At 42.6% G+C, this 21,455-nt stretch overlaps 1 protein-coding gene across 2 annotated transcripts in view; it reads left to right on the plus strand.

Moving 5' to 3' along the window:
• Positions 1-21,455, plus strand: part of Dscam (DS cell adhesion molecule) — a 563,284-nt gene that overhangs the window by 95,306 nt on the left and 446,523 nt on the right. For both annotated transcript variants that reach the window (XM_026777546.1, XM_026777547.1), the window contains exon 2: positions 7,367-7,684. In XM_026777546.1, coding sequence (XP_026633347.1) covers positions 7,367-7,684 — 318 coding nt within the window. The remainder of the gene's footprint in view (positions 1-7,366; positions 7,685-21,455) is intronic.

Genomic DNA, 21,455 nt, shown 5'->3' on the forward strand with positions numbered 1-21,455 from the left:
CTTCCCTTTCCTTTCTTTCCTTGTGTCTCACTACATAGCTCTGGCTATCCTAGAACTCACTATGTAGGCCAGGTTGGCCTTAACTCACAGAGATCTGCCACCCTCTGCCTCTGTCTCCGCTGAGCTGTGATGAGAAAGGTATTCACTACCATACTTGGCTGCAGAGCTTAAAGAATAGATTTATATTATTAAGACCAGTGGTGTGAGATAAAAGTGAGATAAAAAGCCTTAAAAATATGAGGAGTGACCAGAATGCTCCACATCTCTTGTTTCTTTACTGGGATTAAATATTTTTAACCTTTTCTGTACAGTTATTTAAAGGATTTCACAAGCTGGCTCTTGGAATGTGGCCTTCAACAGTAAACTGTACATTTAATTGAGCAATATTTCTTATATACATTTATAGTTTCAAAGATTTTGCTATTCTTGGCAAGACTGCTTTCAGGATAGGGAAGGATAAATTCAGATATGACCAAGTTTTATTTAGTTCACATTACACACAATTGAGTTGGCAGAAGATTAATGCGGGGGAAAAGATCCCCGGAAATCTGGGTGGAATTAATTAGCCCTGAAGAATGACAGTTACCTCATTCCTAACAATATGTTTGGGGTAATGTCAGTTTCTTAGAAAGCTGAAATGTAAAATTATAGTGCTAGCACCCACATTTTTATTTGAGTTGAAAACTGCAATGTTGAACTACAGTCTCTGTACTGTTCTGAGCAGATCTCTTAGCTGGCGATGATTTCCATATTCTGACTTAGGAAGCTTTGCTGAAGACTTCAGTTCTGTTCAGGAGGGCAGAGGCAGGGAATCTGCTCTCTGATGAGCCCTCAGAGGATATCATTTTCACAAAAGGTGCTTTTCTCAGGAATGGCAGCTATCTTTCTATGTTGGGGTTGGATTCTGACATCTTTCTGCCTGGCTCAGTTGTCCTTAGCCTTTCTCAGACTCAGGGTCACCAAGAGAAAGAGACATGTCCCAGGTCAGATGTCTGGAAAAGCCCAAGCCTCATGCACAAAGCCAACCTAAGACTGGGTGTTGTAGAAAGGAATCAACCGCATTATTAAAGTAACAGAGAGACATGGGAGGTGCTGAGGTTGTATGCAATGACATTTGCGTGGCTTGTTGAGTGTTATGGGAAGGCAGATGAACAAAATGTAAAGCATAGATGATTTCACCTCTCCCCCTCCTGCTCACCCATTATTAGGACATGGCACTGATACACAGTATGAAAATGACTGGCCATGTGATTATCTATTTGCCTAAGAAGTAGGGCTGACAGCTGAGAGCATGTCCTATGGCCTCACTTGGTCACCAACATTGGCCACCGTGAAGTCATCTAACAGCACTGCTTGATGGAGCTCTCCATCAGGTCTGGTGGCGGTCATGCATCTCATGATGCTCTCCAACCAATACACTGAAAAAATGTTTGCTCATGTGTGCAGATGCATGTGGTAGGTGAGCTTGTGTGCATGTGTGTGGGGGTATGCATGTCACCAAGTATGTGTGGAGGTCAGAGGACAAATTTCTATCTCTTTCCCTTGTTGGAGAGTCTCTCTTCTGTCTGCCATGCTTTGTACTGCAGACTTGCTGGTCTTTCCTTGCCATCTTGGCTATGGGAGTGCTTGGATCACAGATGTTTGGCGCCACATCTGGCTTTTGTTTTTAATATAGAATCTGCGATAAAATCAGGTCATCAGGCTCATGTGTGCAAGTCCTTTTACCTACTGAGCAGCCTTGATGGTCCCTACATTAACATTTTTGAGTACTTACCAGGTAGGCTATGCTGATGCCAGCAGGCTTCAGGAATCCTGTTTCCACCTCCCTAACTCTAGGATTGTGAGCCTGTGATATCATATCTGGCATTTTAAACATGGGTTCTGAGTATCAAATTCAGGTCCTAATGCATATAAAATAAGCAAACACTTTACCAAGTGAACAAACCCAGCTCCAACCAGTTATAGTTGCTGAATTCAGAGTGGGTGAGGTCACAAAGCAAACATGTAGTCAGGTATACTTTACAAGGAAGAAAGCCATCCTTCTGTCTCTCTTGGTGGTGTTAGGTCTTTCCCAGACAGAAGGTTACAGCCCATATGGGCACCAGAAATAGGTTCTTCAATATCTCAGTGTCCCAGAGAAGCCTGTCCCTAACCAACAAGTACCTGTCTGTATGGTACCATTGGTGCCATAGGTGGCTTCATGGTCAACATGGCACTCATTCTCCTGGATTCTGGGTCTGTAAGCCTAGATAGGTCATCTGCTATTTGCCTCTAGGAAGTGTTGGGGAGTGGGTGTGTGATGCTGTCCACCACCGTGCATTCTGAGATGCACAGATTGATGACACCTTCTGATGTGTCTCATCTAGACTGTATAAGCCTCGTGGGAGCACACTCTTATCTCTTCTCCACAGTGAAGGGTTGAATTCTTGCCTTGAACCTCTGGGTACCTGTATGTCTGCTGGGAGTTAGTCTTTCTCAGCTTCCGCAAATAGTTTGTTCCCTAACTGTCAATGATGATTCTGCTATGTTTAAAATAGATGTAATTTTGTGAAATAGAAGTTCCATAAGAAAAATTCCAAAAGATTGACAGATTATAAATGGGCATTGAGATGCCCAAGTGATGTGAGATGCAGCAATGGAGACAGGGTGAGCAAGTAACATTTGTTAGACGTTTTTAGAATGCCACATGTTAGAGTTCAGTTAAGTCACATCACTGCATTGCTTACTGTCTTCACTTGCTGTGACGAATGCCTGGCAAAGGCAACTCTAGGAAGGAAAGGGTTATTTTGCCTCACAGTTTGAGGCCACAGCCCATTATGTTGGACTCATCCTAGCAGCAGGAATGTGAGGTGATGGTCATGCTGTGTCTACAATCAAGAAATGGAAAGAGATTGTGCTCGGTTTGCTTTTGCCTTTTGATTCAGTCCAGGACCCCATTCCATGATAGCACCAGTTATATTCAAGGTGGGTCTTCCCACCTCCGTCAAAACTCTCTGGAAGCACCCTCACAGTCTTGCCCAGGGGTGTGTCTCTTGGCGATTCCAAGCACAACCAAGTGGACAATAATTAATCAATCACACTTACTTTGCATATAAACTTTTATAGAATAAAAGCATTCATACAGTCTTGTGTCAGTCATTGATGATGGGGAGACTGTATTGTGTCAATTGGTGATGATGGAGATAGAGTCTTGACTCAGTCACTGATGGGTATACATTCTGCGAAACATCCCACAGTACAGTTACATGAACACATGTTCAGATGGTGTTGGTCAATGGCTTGAGGTGACCTCTTAATGAAGTCAAGAAACACGAGAAACAAGATTGTCTTAGTTAGTGGTCTATTACTGTGAAGAGACACCAGAGCATTTAATTGAGGCTTGCTTACAGTTTCAGAGACTTAGTCCATTATTATCATGGTAGGGAGAATGGTGGCAGGCAGGCAAGCATGGTACTGGAGAAGTAGCTGAGAGTTTTATATGCTGAGAGCTCTATACCCTGATCTACTGTCAGCAGGAAGTGAGAGAGAGACAGACAGAGATACACACACACACACACACACAGAGAGAGAGAGAGAGAGAGAGAGAGAGAGAGAGAGAGAGAGAGATATCCGGGGTAGTGGGTGCAAAGCCCAAGCCCAGTGACACACCTTCTCTAACAAGGCCATGACTATTCCAGGAATGTCATACCTCCTGATCCATCTCAGTCTGGGGGCTAAGTATGCAAATATGTGAACCTATGAGGTCAATCTCATTCAAGCAACCACATTCCACACCTTGTCCCCATAAGGTTATATCATAATGTAAAATGCATCTAATACAACTTAAATGTCCCCATAGTCTTTCACAGTCTTGATACTAAATGTCGAGCGTCTCTTCCTGCAAGCCAAGGCAATCTCTTAACTGTAACCCCCTATAAAATAAAAATAGAAAAGAAGATCATATACTTCCAACATACAATGGCACAGAACATGCATTACTATTCCAAAAGGAAGGAAAGGGGCATAGTGAGGAAAGCAAGACAAAAACTCTACAGGGAAAACTTCAAATTCTGCATCTCCATATTTGATGTCAAAGTACTCTCCAGCCCCCCTTTCGGCTTTGTTGACTGCAACACCCTTCTCTCTCTCGAGCTGGTTCCAAGCTTGGCCTGCAGCTTTCCTAGCAAGACTTCCCATATTTCTGGCATATTTAACTCTCCAACATAATCCAGGATTCACCTTCACAGTTTCAGGCAATGGCCTTTCTGGACCTCCATGGAGGCCCCTATCACAAACTTGGCCTCAGTGGCTTTCCTTAACTGTGCAGTGAGATTCAAAAACCCTTTTCTTAATTTCTTCTTGACTTTAAATGCAGAACCACTTGGTTAAAGGGGCCAAGAGATGCTTGCTAGGGCTGGACCTGGCCCCTCCTCAGATTACATTTGCATCTGTTTTCTTTGTTGATGGTTTCTTTCACTGTTTAAGCTTTCCTTTGGTTCCTTTTCACAGTTTGAAAGCTTAGCAGGGTAATGTCTTGCCCAGAGGTTACTATTCCCTTTATTCCATATAACATCAGGCATTTCTTTAATGTTTTATCCCCATGAACACAGGACTTGGCTCCAGCATTACATATCCTGGTGTTCTTTTTCTCTTCAAATGGCACAGTTGTCTTTTTCTTTGCTCTGCTTGCACCTTTTCACTGTAGAGCTGCATAAGGGTTACCACTAATAATCATGTGACATGGCCAATACTAGGACAAGGCTGCTGCCAGGTCACACCTCATGCCTTGCTACTCACTGAAAGCCTGGTTTTTTTGTAACTTGGAAAAGTATGCACACAGGAAGTGGTTAAACCAATTGACCTGGTAGATCATGAGTCGGGCAAATGCCATGTATCATCAATAAATGGCTCAACACTGATGGCATTCTACCAAGGGTGTATAGGAAGACATTGGTTACAAAGCTGGAATCTGGAAGGAAACCCACATAGCATCTTCAGTGGCAGGAAGACAGATATCCACACATGCAGTGCTCTTGTTTAGCTGTGATTGGAGCCACATGCATGCTTAGTTTCCCTCCGGAGTTCTGAGGCTTTGATACTAACAGGGTGTGGCCCCACTATATCCTTGCATTTAGTGAACAGACTGAGTCTCGCTCGTGCAAACCAGCTCCTTGTTTTTATTTTTTTTATTTCATGTTCATTGGCATTTTGCCTGCATTTATGTCTGTGTGAGGGTGTCAGATCCCCTAGAACTGGCATTACAGATAATTGTGAGCTGCCACGATTGTGCTGGGAATTGAACCCAGGTCCTCTGAAAGAAAAGCTAGTGCTCCTTACCACGGAGCCACCTCTCCAGTCCCATTATCTTTACAAACAGTACTAAGTCCTCATCTCAAATCATGTCAGTTGAGTACTTGTAAGTAGCTGGGTACATTCATTTATCGGACTTAGTGTTTGGGTGAAGGCTACACCCCAGCCTCTGGCATCCATCTATCCAAAAAGTCTGGAATATCCAGGTGGAAATTCCACTCCAAGCCTTTTCCTCTGGGAGCTGCCTTAGTCCAGACTCTACCCCGAGAAATGATGATCCCACCTCTGAGAGACTCAAGACCACTCCCAAAGGGTATTTTAACTGCTCCCCAGAGAACAAACATGTGGTTTTCCAGTCTTCCTCTGGGAAACTGGAAAGCTATCCAGAAGCGTTGGTATCCATTAAACCTGGACTGTTTCTTATTCAGTTTAATTTGGTCTGATTCAGATTATTACATCAGAGGAGAGGCTTATCAGGGTGTGGAAACTTTTTACTTAGTACCAACTGCATTTCCAAAGCACACATCCCCACAGTCCTGAGAAAAACCAGACGAGGAAGGGCAGGCAGGTGGTGATCCATCTGGGAGGACCAGCTTTTGAACCCTACACACAGGAGGGAAGCTGTGTTGACACCTTTGTATTAACCAAAGAGGATAAAACACAAATCCTAAGAGATAGAATCTTGGTTCTGTTACTCATAGCTTCTTCCTGAATCAGGACACTCACCAGAACCTTCATGTTGTATTCTGCCTGTTGCTGCTATTTAACTTTACAGAACTGCTGTTCAGAGAGCAAGAAAAATGACACCATGGGTCCTAATGCTGTTTGCCTAGAACAGGCGACCCCCACTAGTTTTCTTCTCTCTGACCTGCAGTGTTTTCTCTCTTTGAGATGCATGCCAGGGTGTGCTTCTCCTCTTAAAGAGGCAGCCATCTGAGCAGCCCTGTTCACTGTAATTATATATACACTTGAATTTTGGGCTCTAGTGACTGAGTTTCATAGCTTCACATACAAACACTGCACCCTATTCATTTGACATCGAGAAAAACACAAATACTCACTAAATGAGCTAGAAAACCAGATGTGTATGGACAGGTTTGTAGGTTTGGTTTCAATCATTCAAACAGAAATGATTTAAGTAAAAAAGATGAGTTACATAATTCTAAAAGTAATGTCGTGTCAAATACGCACCATGAAGACACACTTGTGTTCTCTGTAGAGAAAACTTGAGATTCTGTGTATGGTCTGGCATGTTATAACTACATAGGCAAGGCACTTTGGTAGATTGTCTGCAAAGACAAGCATCCAGGTCAGAGCAGAGATGCAGGTGGAAGTATGAGGTGATGTCTTGTCATGGTTCTCTTTATCGCTGCAAATTTTCAACAAAATGTGCATTGCTGCTATGACATTTCATTTTAAAATGCTTTACACGACATCTTTAGTTTTTACCTTTTAAAATTGTAGCTTACTTTATTCAAAGCAGGGTTTCAGTGTAGCTGGTAAAGGAAGCTTTTAGTTCTAGGCCTGGCTGTGGGACTTTAGTTCCTGTTTCTTGTTATGGAGGGCCCATTGGTAGCTGGACCCTGTGCCTCAGAAGATAGTGAAAACTGTGAGGCCCTGGTTCCAGGAAACATAGGTTCTACTGAAGAAGAAGAGAAGGACGAGGAGGAGGAAGATAAGGAGGAAGGAGAAGAGGAGGGCATTCAATGCATCTAAAATTAGTACAATGATGTGGGAGTGTCATATATCTATCAATCTGTTGATTTCATTGGTTAAGGAATAAAGAAACTGCCTAGGCCCCTTGATAGGCCAACCAACAGTACAAAATACAGCTGTGGTCACCAGAGACAGAGCATGTCATGGGGCATGCATTAAAAGGCTCTTAAGTCCACCTGAGATTGCCTGTCTGCTACATGCAGAGTATGGACATAGCATCAACTCCTTGCCTCCAACACCCACACTCTCTGTAGTGTTTTGATCAATGCTGGTTTATCTAGTCTTAGTGGAGTCCCTTACTGTTTCTCAGTATAACCCTGAGAGGCCGGAATGGCTGACAGGTCTGTGTTATCTCTTGCAGTTTTCAGTGAAGAGCCCCACTCCAGCCTCTACTTTGTCAATGCATCGCTGCAAGAGGTAGTCTTTGCAAGCACGTCGGGGACGCTGGTGCCCTGCCCGGCTGCAGGCATCCCTCCTGTGACTCTCAGATGGTACCTAGCAACGGGCGAGGAGATCTACGATGTCCCCGGGATCCGCCACGTCCATCCCAACGGCACTCTCCAAATTTTCCCCTTCCCTCCTTCAAGCTTCAGCACCTTAATCCATGATAATACTTACTATTGCACAGCTGAAAACCCTTCAGGGAAAATTAGAAGTCAGGATGTCCACATCAAGGCTGGTGAGTACCCCTCTTCTTTGGGTCTACTTGGAAGGGAGGACCTAGAGACCTCATCAGCTCATGTGGTTACTGCTGATGCAGGTGGTTGCAGTATTCTGTCACTAGATTTTAGTGTCCTGGAGCGCTGGGACTAAATCTAGAAAAAAAAATGTTTTGTGCACAGAGAAAGAAGGCACTGTGTATAGGAGTGCCTGCAGTGGAAACATTAGGACCTACGTGTGTATTTTACCACCAACACACAAGTAAAAAGGCCAGATATGGGGTTATTACTGTAACCCCAGTACTGTGAGGCGTGGAGACAGAGGATTTATGATTTTATGGCTGTCAGCCTAGCTCCAGGTTCACAGCACTGTGAAACATGGAGACAGGATTGTCTCTGTGGTTTCATGGATGCCAGCCTAGCTCAGGGTTCACAGAGAGGCCCTGTTGCATGAGGAATAAGGTAGAAAGTGATAAAGCAAGACCTGATGCCTACCGCTGACCCTTGCCATGACTGCATGTATGCAAACACTTATGTCCAAATATACACTCATGCACTCACATGTATCTAATGGTTATCAAGCCCCATGCCAACTTTATTTTTACATCATGGTATCTTGACTCATGTTTTTAGTGCCTCCTCCCTGGGTGTACTTCTATCCATTTTCCTGCTTGTGTATCTCCTATCTCACCTGGGGGAAGAGGAAAGGGAGAGACATGAGGCCACTATTTGAGCAGGAAAGAAAACAGACTAAATGCATGCTGCAATGGAAAGAGAGTTGGTGTAATTGTCTCTCTTTCCCTTGATATAAAAAGGCTGTGTTTACATTCCTGATGGCATACACACTGCTGAAATGTGTCCTTTTAACAACGTATTGCATCTTTTAAAACTCATTCTTGTTACAAAGTCAGCTCTGAGATCCTGACTGGGATTCACAGACCTCAGAGTTGTTCAGCACAGAACAGACCACGACCTTCTAAGGTGTCATCAAAGCCCTGCAATGCACACTCCCAGCTAGGAGAGTCCCGTTAGCAAACAGAATTTGGGGATCTGAAATGGTGGTGGGGTGGGATGGTGCTGTAATACAAGGAATAACCAGGTGTGATCTTCACAGTTGTCTTGGTCAATGCCGGAAGCTTAATCGTCTACAGTGTCTACAGTGGGTGGGGAGGTGCTGCTGGAATCTCCAGGGCATGACTAAAGTCCGTGATGTTTTCAGAAAGTCTGCATGTGATTACTTGGATATAAACAATCATAGGTTCAGCAGTGACTCACACTGCCAACTCCTCAGCTCCTAAACCTGCAAAGAACATACTTAGAAAAAGCAGAAATTGGCTTTAGCCAGGAGCTTGGAGCATATGTGTCAAATCGCTAAAACAAAGCAAATGGAATTTGGGTAAGGACGCCATAGCCTGACGTCCTGGATGCCTTCGGCAGCTGAGCATTATAGTGAGGTGCTAAAAGCGTTTATTTATAGTCTACAAAATACAACTCTAGAAAGATGTGGAAGTTCAGATAGCTCTCCCTGTGTCTGGATCCATGATTTCTGACTTGGGTTTTCTGACAGACAGTGCTCAATGTTCACTTGTTTTCAGTGTTGGGTATGTGATTGGCGTATGTACATGTGCATTTGCCCTGACCTTTACATTGGGTGTCTTCCTCAGTCACTGTCCACCTTATTCTCTAAGATAGAGTCCCTCAGTGAGCCTGAAGCTCATCTGTTTGAGTAGGCTAGCTGGGAGTAGCTCCAGGTATCTGCCTGTTTCTGCCCACCCTCTAACCCCAGTACTGGGATTGCGCTGTGCTGCCATGCCCAGCTTTCGCCTGGGCTCTGGGGATCCCAACCCAGGACCTTATGCAGCAAGCACTTGTCACAGAACCAACTGATTGTGCAGCTTTGAAGAGATTGATGTGGCACTAGAGTGCCTGGTGTCCCTTCTGCATTGTTGCATGGTTGCTGTTAGTGACCTTGAAACATGGACACCTGTGTCTCCAAGCCATCTTTTCTTATTTAGTTTTGCTTCCTGTTATGAATACATCATGCTTGCCTTAATCCTTTGTTTCTATTTGTTTAATTATTCTTCAGTACTGGGGATTGGACTCAGGCACTCTCCCATGCTGAGCCACCCCTCCAGCGCCACTTTAATCTTTAGATTGTTTATTGAATGCTTGCAAATGCTGCTCCCCTGTCTGTAAAGACAGAGCCACATGTTCCTTCAAGGGCAGATGAGGGAGCATGGTGTCAGCTCTGACTGTGGGGCACAGACTGGAGCTGGAGGCATTCTTTCACCTGTGTCACCTGTCACACCTGTCAATCAGAACTGTCCCTCTAGGCTGATATTGGTGTTATTCTAGAATAATGACCCATTGGGCCCACATTTATCCTTTTACAGCATGGAGTTCACATTCTCATTAATGTCCAGTCATTTGTTTTATTTCATTTTTAAATTCTTTTAACATTTCATACATGCATATAATGTATTTTGAGAATATTTGCCCCACCCCATTTTTCTCCTTCCAATTTCTCCTGGATGTACCCCAGCATCCACCTTCATGTCTTTTTTTTTCATAACCTACTGAATCCTATTAGTGTTGTCCATATATGGACCTGTCAAGGGTCATCTTCTTCAGCACAGTCAACCTATCACAGACCACACTCTGGAGGAATACTGACTCTTCCCTCCTCAAGTAGCTATCAGCTGCCAAAACCTCCTCAGCTTTAGTGGGGTGGTGGCTGTGATCCCCTCCCCTTCCATGCTGAAATGTTAGATGGCTTGATCTTGTGTATGTCAGACAAAGGCAAACGTAGCCACTTTGAGTTTACGAGTGCAACAGACCTGTCCTGTTTTTCCTGGTGCTCTCTGACCTCTGGTTCTTACAGCCTTTGCATGATTTTGATGTAGGCTTAGGTGCCTGAAAGTGGAGGCTTTTCTACTCACTGAATGCCTCATCAACTTCCGTTCATAGTTCTAACATAAAACGCTTCTTTGTCCACAGACTGCATGCACATGGGCCACTGTGTGTACAGGCACTAGATGCACATCTGTGTGTGTCAGTTAGCAAATAGTGTGAGTTGTGGGAAGCTCAGGAAGGTCAAACATGTCCAACTAATGCTTCCTCCTGAGCAAACTGTGGCTAATGGCATTAACTTATGACTGGGGTAAAGTAGCAGGAGCCTTTTATCTGAACCAACAACAAGGCAAACACCTGGAAGGTACAAATATAGAAGCCCACAATTCCCCAAACTGGGACCTGCAGGAGCGAGAATCAACCAGCCTGGGGTCGGCTTCTGTAATATCCCCTATTTCCTGATGGAGGACACAGAAACACACAGGTAGATACTCACAGGTGTGCAAACAAGAGCTGCGGTGAGAGCTCTGGTCCTTCAAAGGGGACAAACAGCAGTGAAGAGTCTCTTCTGTGTTAACAGTTAGCTGGGCTCTTCTGAGTCCTGCCTTCTAAACCAGACTCTACCATGACATGCTGTATCTATTGTCCTAGAGTCACGTTTCAGCAGGAACCCTGCTAAACCATCCCCGGATATTTGATCAAGTTCCTGATCACTGCTACTCTTGCTGCACTTAATACATAAATTTATGGTGTGCCTGTTAGCAAGAATAGTTCAGGAAGAATTTGCCTACCTTTGGTGCCTCTTTGTACTAATTTTATATCATTTAAAATATAATTGAACGTTTAAGCAAAGATGATACTCGTATCTTATGTGGTATTTAGAAGGGAAATGTCTGACAGCCAGAGCATTAAAACCTAGCATAGAGTCTGGAAAATCTAATAATACAATAATTTTAATAAGTGTGTCATGGCATAATACCACCCAACTAGGGATGGTGATGAGTTAAAGACATATAGTATTAAATATAAAGAAATATTAAAATAACTAACCAGAGAGTTATAGATAATAAGGCAACTAAGAAGGGAAATGGTAGTTTGTTTAAAAAAATTCAGTCTAAAACTTGAGATTGAAGAGATGGCTCAGCAGTTAAAACACTGTTCTTACAGAAGACACGAGTTCTGTTCTCAGCATCCACATGGTAGCTCACAACCAACTATAAAAACTCCTGTTTCAGAGGATCAGATACCCCCTTTTGGACTCTGGTCACTGCACACACTTGTTACATATCGTAAGTGCATGTAAAACACCCATATATTTAAAAATAAACAAATTTAAACAATATTAAAAAAGAAAGAAGATAGGAAAAACAAAGCATATATAAGTAATCATAAAGGAATCAGAGAGCCCAACAATGAAATAAACGTAAGGATATTCAATGCCAGGGTCACATGTGTTTCAATCACAAGGCAGAGATTGCAAGACTGTATTCAGCACTGTGTAAGAGAAATTTCCTTGAAACAATGACACAGAGAGTTTGTCTCTTGCCTGCTTCTTAACTAAGTACCTGGACTCACAGACTGTTTCTCAAAGAGATTTATTTAGCTCACACTTTTGAAGGCTGTAAGTCCAAGATAGGATGGCTGCACCTGCTGAGGGCCACTTAACCTGGTCACAACTGTGGCAGAAAATTAAAGGGACACTACTACATGGACTAGCAAGGAGTTTGCATGTCAGGGCCAGGTTTATTATCATAGTGACTTGGTCTCATGGGAACTGACTGGGATCCCACAAGAAGTGCTTGAATTTCTTCTACAGGCTACGCCACTAATAACCCAACCATCCCTTACCATGTGACATCTCATTAAGGTTCTAATGCTTGTCATTGCCGTCACAGTGGGGAGGAAGCTGCTTGAACATAAATCTTCAGTGGGAAGACTTTTGTCATATCCAAGTCACACCAGATAGATTCAAAATAGAAGGGTAGGGGAAAACCATAGTCATCTAGGCAAGACCAGGTAAACCACTGCCAAAAAGACTAGATTTAGTGTTTGTCAAGCAAGTATATTTTCTAAGAATAGCACACAGTTAAAGAGGTCAAGAAGATAACTAAGATGGTATGACTATCATAAGTTTTTTTTTCATCTGATAACAGAACAATAGAAGCAAAAACAGACCAAATAGTGTAACATGAGGGCCTGCTCATTGGGTTTTATGTCCTGCCCAGTTCCCCACAACCAGCAAGCACCAAAGAAAATCACACAGAGATCTTCATAAGATTATAAACTGATTGGCCCATTAGCTCAGGCTACTTATTAGCTCTTGTAGCTTATATTAACCCATTATTCTTATCTATGTTAGCCACATGACTTGATACCTTTCTCAGTCAGGCAGGTTATATCTTGCTTCTCGGTGGTCTGGACAGGAGTGCTGGAGGAAGCTTCCCGCTTCCCAGAATACTCCTGTTCTCATTGCCCTGCCTCTACTTCCTGTCTGGTTGACCCACCTATACTTCCTGCCTGCCCAATCAGCATTTATTTAAAACACGATTGACAGAATACAGACAATTCTCCTGCACCAAAATAGGAATAAAGAGCCCTTGAGTGAGATTACTGATCAACTTGGTCAGCTCATATTTAAATAAAGAATGGTCTGTCTAATGCATACATACATTCTCTTCTGGAATACACAGACATTTGTACATCCTGGGCTGTAAAATGAATTTCAAATGACCTTTAAGCCATATAATGCATGCTATTTGATCAAAGTATAATTTAACTAGAAATTAATAACAAATCTCTATGAAATGACCAAACATGTGGGTATAAAGTATGCTTCTAAATGATGTATGTCTTAGGGTGGAGAGATAACTCAAGGGTCTATAGTGCTTCCTGCTCTTACAGAGAACTGACATTTGGTATATAACACCTATTTCTTAATTCTGCGGCACCCACATTCAAATTATTAGACATATAGGCACACATAAATAATAATAAACAATGATCTATATTTCAAAAAACACAGAAGACAACTTAAAGTTTTCAAAATAATAGAAAATTTGGATCAACCTTGGACACAAGAGGAAGTTTAAAAGCAGGGGTTAGCGGAGTTGGAGAAGGGGCCAAGTGCCCTGGAATGTCACTTTCTAGCTCTCCTGGACTGTTGTAGGGAGGCCATTTGTTTGTTCCCGACTGACCAGAACTGAAATAATCAAACAAAAACTGTATTAATTAAATAACTGCTTAACTTAAGAGATTATGCTTATTTCTAGCTCACTCTTATCCCTTAAATTGTGGCCTTCCTTGCTGGCATCTTGCATCTTTTCCTCTGGCAGCTCCATGGTGGCTCCTTTTTCTGCCTACTCTCTCTATATATAAATCTCTTTCAACCTGGCTATATTCTACTAATTCATTGGCCAAAAGCAGCTTCTTCATTCATTAACCAATAAAAGCAACACATATACTCTGAACTCAGTTGTGATTACCTGCATCTGACCTGTAAGATCATGCTTTGGAAGAGGGAGGGACTCACAAGGCCCCACTTGTCCTGAGAATCTCTTGGCAGTTAACAGTTGCTAGGGGAGGGAGATACATTTTCTTCAGTATTGTAGCTACTGGGAAGAGGCTCCTGTTTCTGCAATAACATCTCACATTTCTGTAAGCAACGCTAGTGAAATGCATTGGGTCACCAGGGAAATAAAACACACACACACATGTGTAAGGGAGATGGGAAAAGTAGGGACTAGGACAAGAGAGGATAATAGGGGATCTTACCAAAGCGATACAGAGTGTATAGCTCTGAACACCTATGATATTGCATGTGAAGAGAGGTCTTAAAAGGTGATTTTACTCTCCGTCTTAAATATAAAGAGAAATTAAAAATATAATCAAAGAAAACAAAGACTTGAGTAGAAACAAAGAGAAGATGGTTTGGAAGCATCAGAGGATCCCTTGGAATTAGAAGTGGCTTCTTTCAGAGGAGTTGATAAAATGTACACACTGCTGGTCAGATGGAAGAAGAAAGTGAGAGAGGGTTCGGTCTCAATATTGAGAATAGAGGAAGTGACTTCTCTGCACTGGGAAGGACATCCACACATGTTTTAGAAGTGTTAAAATGATTATAGGTGAATATTAAGAACAATATATATAAATAAATATGGCATTTTTGAAATGAACAATCGCTCTAAAGACTCAAAATCTCAAAACTAACTTGAGAATTAAAGAATTGAATTTGTGGATAAAATTTCCCTAGGATAAGATTTAAGGATCGTATGACTTCAGTTTGACATCTAATAAACATTTAAGACAGGAATAATAAAAATTCTAAGGTGATTATTCCAGGAAATTGAACAAGAATTAATATTTTTTCACGTCAATTTAGGTTAGTATTACCCTGATCCAAATAATGACACATGTATTATAAACAAGTGTCTGTCAAATGTGGATATAAAATTTCTTAAACCTTCAGCAAGTTGACTCAAATAATATATAAAAGATACTTCATGCAAGGAACATCTCCAGAAGTCAAGGATGGCTTCAGATTTGAACATTGATGAGTTAATCCACTCTATTGCCATATTAAAAATGAAAACAAGTAGATCATTCCATGCGATGCAGAAAATTATTTTAAAGTTCCACATCTCATAATTAGCAAGCAGAAATCTCAGAAGACATGGAGTAGGTGAGAGTTTTCTCATTCTAACAAAGGCATAAACCCAGGTCTGCTTAACATCAGAAATGATAGTCAAAGAGGGAATGCTTCCCCATAGGTCAGGAACAACACCAGGTTCTGTTTTGACAGTCTCTTCTTTGGAAGTTGTAGCCAGAGCAGTGTGACAAGAAAAGCAATAAAATGTTGCAAAGACTGAAGTTTTGGATGGGGACCAGATTCAGTAAGCAAAGTTTGCTATGCAAGAATGAAGACAGATGTTGGGATTGCCACAGCATGCCCAGTGGTTCTGGCGGCCACTCGTAATTCAGCTGGGGAGCTGAAGTGGAATCTCCACTTAGCTCTGGGCTCATGTAGGGAGCCTTCCTTGATTAATCAGACAGTGAGAGATTGAGAAACATTCCAGATGTCAACCTCAGGCCTCCACATGTCTGTGCACACACATGAACATGAACATATATCAAACAACCACACACATACATACAATACACCTTACTTTCTCTCCCCAATTAAAAAAAAATTACTTGTAGAAGGAGCTGTGGGCCACTTCCCGCTGCCTGGCTCCCACACGGCTAGCTTTACCCACAATAATTACACGGAAACTGTATTCTTTTAAACACTGCTTGGCCCATTAGTTCTAGCCTCTTGCTGGCTAACTCTCACATCTTGATTAACCCATATCTAATAATCTGTGTAGCACCACGAGGTGGTGGCTTACCGGTAAGATCTTAACCTGCATCCATCTTGGGGAGGAGAGCTATGGCGACTGCCTGAATCTGCTTCTTTCTCCCAGCATTCTGTTCTGTCTACTCTGCCTACCTAATTTTCTGGCCTATCAGGGCCAAGGCAGTTTCTTTATTAACAAATGAAAGTAACACATAGACCCTCCTCCATCAATTACTCACACTTCTTTGTCAGTATAATCATGAATGTGGAAAAATCTAATATGATCCATTAAAATAAACTACTGGGGCTAATAAGTAGGTCTGTCAAAACCATGGTATTGAGCTCAACACACAAACAATCATTAGACAATTTATAAGTACTATTTACAATAGAATCAAAACCAAGCAATACTTAGGAAAATATCTCACCCTAAACTAGAAAGAATATTACATATAATTCCAAAAGCTTGCAGCAACTAAAGGAGACAGAAATAAAAGGAGAAATAAAAAATTATTTCCATGAGCTGGGGATTTGTTTTTAAGATATCACCTCTTTCCAAAATGCCTATGAGTTCAAGAGAAGTCTCAAGTGGCCCAGAAGGCTTTTGAGAAATAAAAATCAAGTTGATTCTAAAACACATATAGAAACATAAAGGATATGGAATGGTCTAAGTCATCTTAGCAGTGAATAATTACTCAGGGAAGCCAACACCATTTATTTTAATACTTGCTGTAAGGGTAATGATTATGAGTGAAAAGTAGGACAGAAATATGGACAAAGATGCCCAGGTACTCCAGAGATAATGGCACGTTGTCTTGATAAATGAGGCTGATACACTTGTGTATCCATACATTAAAAGTTAAGGGTTGACCCAGGCCTCCAACACATGTTCAAACCAGCTAAGTGATTCCTGGATCTAAACACCAAGCATCAGTTATGAAAATCACTGGGTAGAGATGGCAGGAGCTACATGAATTCTTGTTTGAAAGACTTTTTTAGATGTGACTTTACCTGTTACATAATCTTAATAGATCAGCTTTCCCGCCAGCAGCTCGTGGCTGTCAGGATGGGTGACCTCACCACTGGTGTACCAAGTGATCACTGTGGGACGAGGGCTCTGAGCTCTTTTGAGACTCCAGCTTTACCTTGTCATTATCCCTGTATCCTCAGGAGGATGACATTAAGTAACAAAGACAAGGTGACAGAAAGACCACAAAAGAAAGAAAATTGTACATTTTAATATCTTTATATTTTAAAAATATTTATTTTACTTTTATTCATATGTTTATATGAGTCTGTATGTATATGCATTGGGCTCAGGTGCCAATGGAGTCCAGAAGAGGGCATCAGATTCTCTAGAACTGGGGCTACTAGTGTGAGCTGCCTTGTGAGTGCTGGGCACTAAACCCAAGTCCTCAAGAAGAGTAGCCAGTGCTCTCAACTGCTAAGCCATCTCTCTAACCTTATATCTTAATACCTTTTAACTGAAACCCCAAATTTTCTTTTTCTCTTGGCCCCACAAATTGTATCGTTAACCTTGATCACTTTGAATTAAATCAATTCTTGGAGTAAAACGGGTTATTTTAAAATCATGTTTCAAAGGGGTGCTGCCTATTAGAGACATATGTCCGCAATGGAGGGAGAGATGAATCCCTTCCAATCCTCTTGTTCTGCAAGTCATCTTGGTTTGTCCTTAGGTAATCACTACAGTCTCTTTCTTCTGACACCTACCTCCACACCTCATTTGCCTGGTGGAAGACATAGTGGCTGCAGTGGAGGCGTAGAGGTGTGGCAGCCCTTGGTCAAGATCTGTAGCATCTGCATTAGTTACTCTGAGCTTGGACCTGCAGCCTCTGTAGTGCTTGGTGATTGGCACCTAGGCACACAAACAAGACTGTGCAGTCCTGAGATTTTATTGCGGCCCAGCACTGAGCCAGCGATGGGTTGCTGGAACTTGGACTGCACAGATGTGGGAGGGGTTCTGGGCTGCAAAGGTGGTGGGTGGAAGAACTCCATTGCAAGCCCACATTATGCACTAGCTTCCTCTGAAACCCCTGTGTCCCATTCCCTCACAGCTTGTCTGGGTCATATCCTTAACCCTATATCTCTCCGAGCTCCTTCAAGGGAGAACCCAACTTAGTACACTTGGTCATCCACAGACTTGACTTCTCAGGAGGTCACTGGAGCAGATGCAGGGTTGTAGGTAAGGAGGGACAACAGTATTTACTGAGCGTTTGCTATATGCCTGTGTTAGAAATCTCTACAGTGTGTGTGTGTGTGTGTGTGTGTGTTCATCAGGGTATATGCACATGTATGCTTTGCAGGTGAAGATCAGAGATGGATGTTAGGTGCCTCAGTTGTTTTCTAACTTATTTTTTGAGACAGTCTCTCACTGAACCTACTCTGTTAGGCTGGCTGCTAGTGTGCTCTGGGCATCTTCCTGTTTCCTTGTCCCTATGTCTGTATGGGTGCTGGAGATCTGACCTCAGGTCCTCTGGTCTACCAGTCAACACTCTACTGATAGAGCCACCTCCCCAGCCGCTACAATGGCTTTTAGTTGGATTGTTGGTCTTGAGAATGAATGATATGGGAAGGTATTTGGATACAAGGTATTTAGTAAACCAAGTGACATCACTGATTTAGGACCTAGAGGTGAACTTAATAGGGGAGAGAAACAAGAGTCACAGAGACTTAAAATCATGACTTTTAAGGTAGCATTTGCACTAGAGAGGCTAGTAGGTGGCTAAAGAAGAAAAGTCACTTCACAATCTATGTGCAGGTCTCCCAGGAGATGAGCCTTGACTGAGTCACATGAACTAGGCTTCAGTTGTTTACCTCGTAGCCAGTGGCCCTGAAGCCAGGCCGAAGGAACAGTCTTGGACAGTGTGATGGTAGATTTATGTCAACGTGACACAAGATATAGTTATTTGAGAGGAGGGAACCTTCAGAAAATGTCTGCATGAGGTCAGCTTTAGGCATCCCTGTAGAACATTTTCTTAGTTAGCGATTGATGAGGGAAGGCCCAGCCTGTTGTGGGTGGTACCATCCCTGGGCTGGTGGTCCTGCGTTCTATAACAAAGCAGGATGGGCAAGCCATGATGAGCAAGCACTAAGCAGAGACCCACTCCCCACCCAATGTCTTCTGCATCTGCTCCTGCCTCCAGTTTCCAGCCCTGCTGGGGTTCCTATCTTGGCTTCCTTCAGTGATGTACTACAATATTTAAGTAAAAGCCAAATGAACCATTTTCCCCAAAGTTGCTTTGGTCATGTTGTTTCTTTGCAGCAATAGTAACCCTAACTAAGACTTGGGACCAAGATTTTAGGGTATTGCTAGGACAGACCTAACCATGTATTTTGGGGAGTCTTGTAGAAGGATTTGGAACTTGAGGCTAGAAAAGCCACTGAGCATTCAAACCTTGATGAGATAATTCTATGGGAGTATGGAAGATAAGAATGTTGAGAGAAATTCAGAGAATGGAGGTCTTGCTTGTGAAGTTCCAGAAGTAAGTTTGAGTCTTTTAAAGATGATCAGGGCCATTACATAGTTCAAATTAGGAATCTGTGGTCCTGGTTACCTGGGCCTGAAGAGTCAGCTGTGCTTAACAAGATACCAGAACCATTGAAGAGAAACCACTTCATTATTGGGACAATAGACGCTGGTTGGCTGAAGCTGAGAAATTAGCAGTGATTAAGAAGAAACCAGCATCATTGAGATGAAATCTTCCTCAGAGTTAGCACATACAAGCTGTGTTTAGAGGTAGCCAAAGTTGTCCTTCATGCTAGCTGCCAAACTTGGTAATGTAAGAGTCACCCAGATGGTGCTGGTTTTGAAGGCACGAAGGGGTCACGGAGCACAAAAGAGGCTTGGCACTGTCAAAAGCCAGGAGAGGCTGTGGGTGAAGGTTCAGCCTCAGTAACATTTGAAAGCCCAGAATCAAAGGAGTCACACAGAGAAGCTGAGTTGGGGCACCATGAAGAGAGACCCAGGAGAGGCCATTGGTGTAAAAGTGCATCCTAGTTGCTAGAGAAGACCCCAGCAGTTCAGAGATATTGGTACCGTGGAACCACTGCCAAGAACAGCAGTTAGCAGTGGAGTGGAGGCTGCCAGAGCTTCAGAAGACAAGCTGTGTGTGCTGCAGCAGGTAGAGCTAGAACCTTGACCCAAACCATGTGGAGGAGCACGGAAGATCATGAATGAATCCCAGACATTGGGCATCGAGTCATTTACGCAGTTGAGGTGGCATTGCTTTGGTTTTATTGTGACTATACCCTGGTTATTCCTTCTTGAAGTAAGAAAACACATAATTTGTTTTTGATTGTATAGGTGAGAAACTTTAAACTTTTAAAAATGAGATTTTTGTCTTTTACAGAGACTTTAGATTTTTAAGTGAGAAAATTTTTTTGAAGTATTTGAATTTGTAAGGCTGTGGGACAATTTCAGACTAAAATGTTTTATATTATGTTTTATTGATATTAATCAACAAGAAAGGAAAGGTTGCGGCTTAACTGTTATGTGTTTGTGTGTCAGGTTGACCAGGGGTAAGTTTTGCTGGCTAGATTTATGTAACTTGACACAAACTATGTTCATCTGAGAGGAGAAAATCCCAACTGAAAAAAAATGCCCTCCTTAAGATTGGGATGTAGGCAATCCTGTGAAGTTTTTCTTAATTAGTTATTGGTTTGGGAGGACCAACACCATTTTGGCTGATGCCATCTCTGGATGGTGGTCCTAGGTTCTATAAGAAATCAGGCTAAGCATGCCATGATGAACAGTCCAGTAAACAGCACCCTCCATGGCCTCTGCATCAGTTCCTGCCTCCAGAACTCTGCCCTTCTTGAACTTCGGTCCTTTCTTCAGTGAGGGACAGTGATGTGGAAGTGTAAGCCCAACTAACCCTTTTCCCCAAAGTTTCTGTTGTCATGGTGCTCCGTCAGAGCACAGGCTGTGAAGATGCTCTTTGTGTCTCCATTGGTAGCATTTTCTCTTTCTGACTGACATGCAATTAGGTCCCTTGACTTGATTTCTAGTAAACATTTCCATTTGTGATGTGTGATGTATTATATGTGAAGCTGAATGTCCTGGAGGTCTGAGTTCCAAAGGACGGCAAAATATGAGACTCGGATACTTATCAGGCTCCCAGGAGCTCCCGTTTCTCTCTCCTTCTTGTCCACCCACTTTCTCTCCCATCCTCATTCCATCATCTCCTGTCTGCTGCTCTCCCTGATGCCTGAGTGTTCAGTCATTACAGAGTTATATCTGTTCACTCTTAACCCCTTTCCAAGTTGAAAAGGAGCCCTCAACTCTTCCTAGGCTCTAGGCATTTGCTTACACAAAATCTTCCCCTCACCTGGCCACAATGATGTTTCTGAAAACAAGCATTTGGCTCACCCACTTGTGCCCCAATGGACCTCTTGTAGTAGGCATGGTTTTACATGTTATCCAGAGCTTCAGGTCACACCATACTCAGAGGAGGTGCAGGATCTCAAAAGAATCTTCAAGCTGGAAGGATACTTCTGGTTGGGATAAAGACAAAGAAATTCTCCAAGCTGAGAAAAAAAGTGACCAAATATGAGTGTTAAAAAAGAGAACCGTGGGTAACAAGGTAAAA

This window comes from Microtus ochrogaster, unplaced genomic scaffold (genome assembly GCF_000317375.1).
Source record: "Microtus ochrogaster isolate Prairie Vole_2 unplaced genomic scaffold, MicOch1.0 UNK72, whole genome shotgun sequence".
In the NCBI taxonomy this organism is placed as follows: Eukaryota; Metazoa; Chordata; class Mammalia; order Rodentia; family Cricetidae; genus Microtus; species Microtus ochrogaster.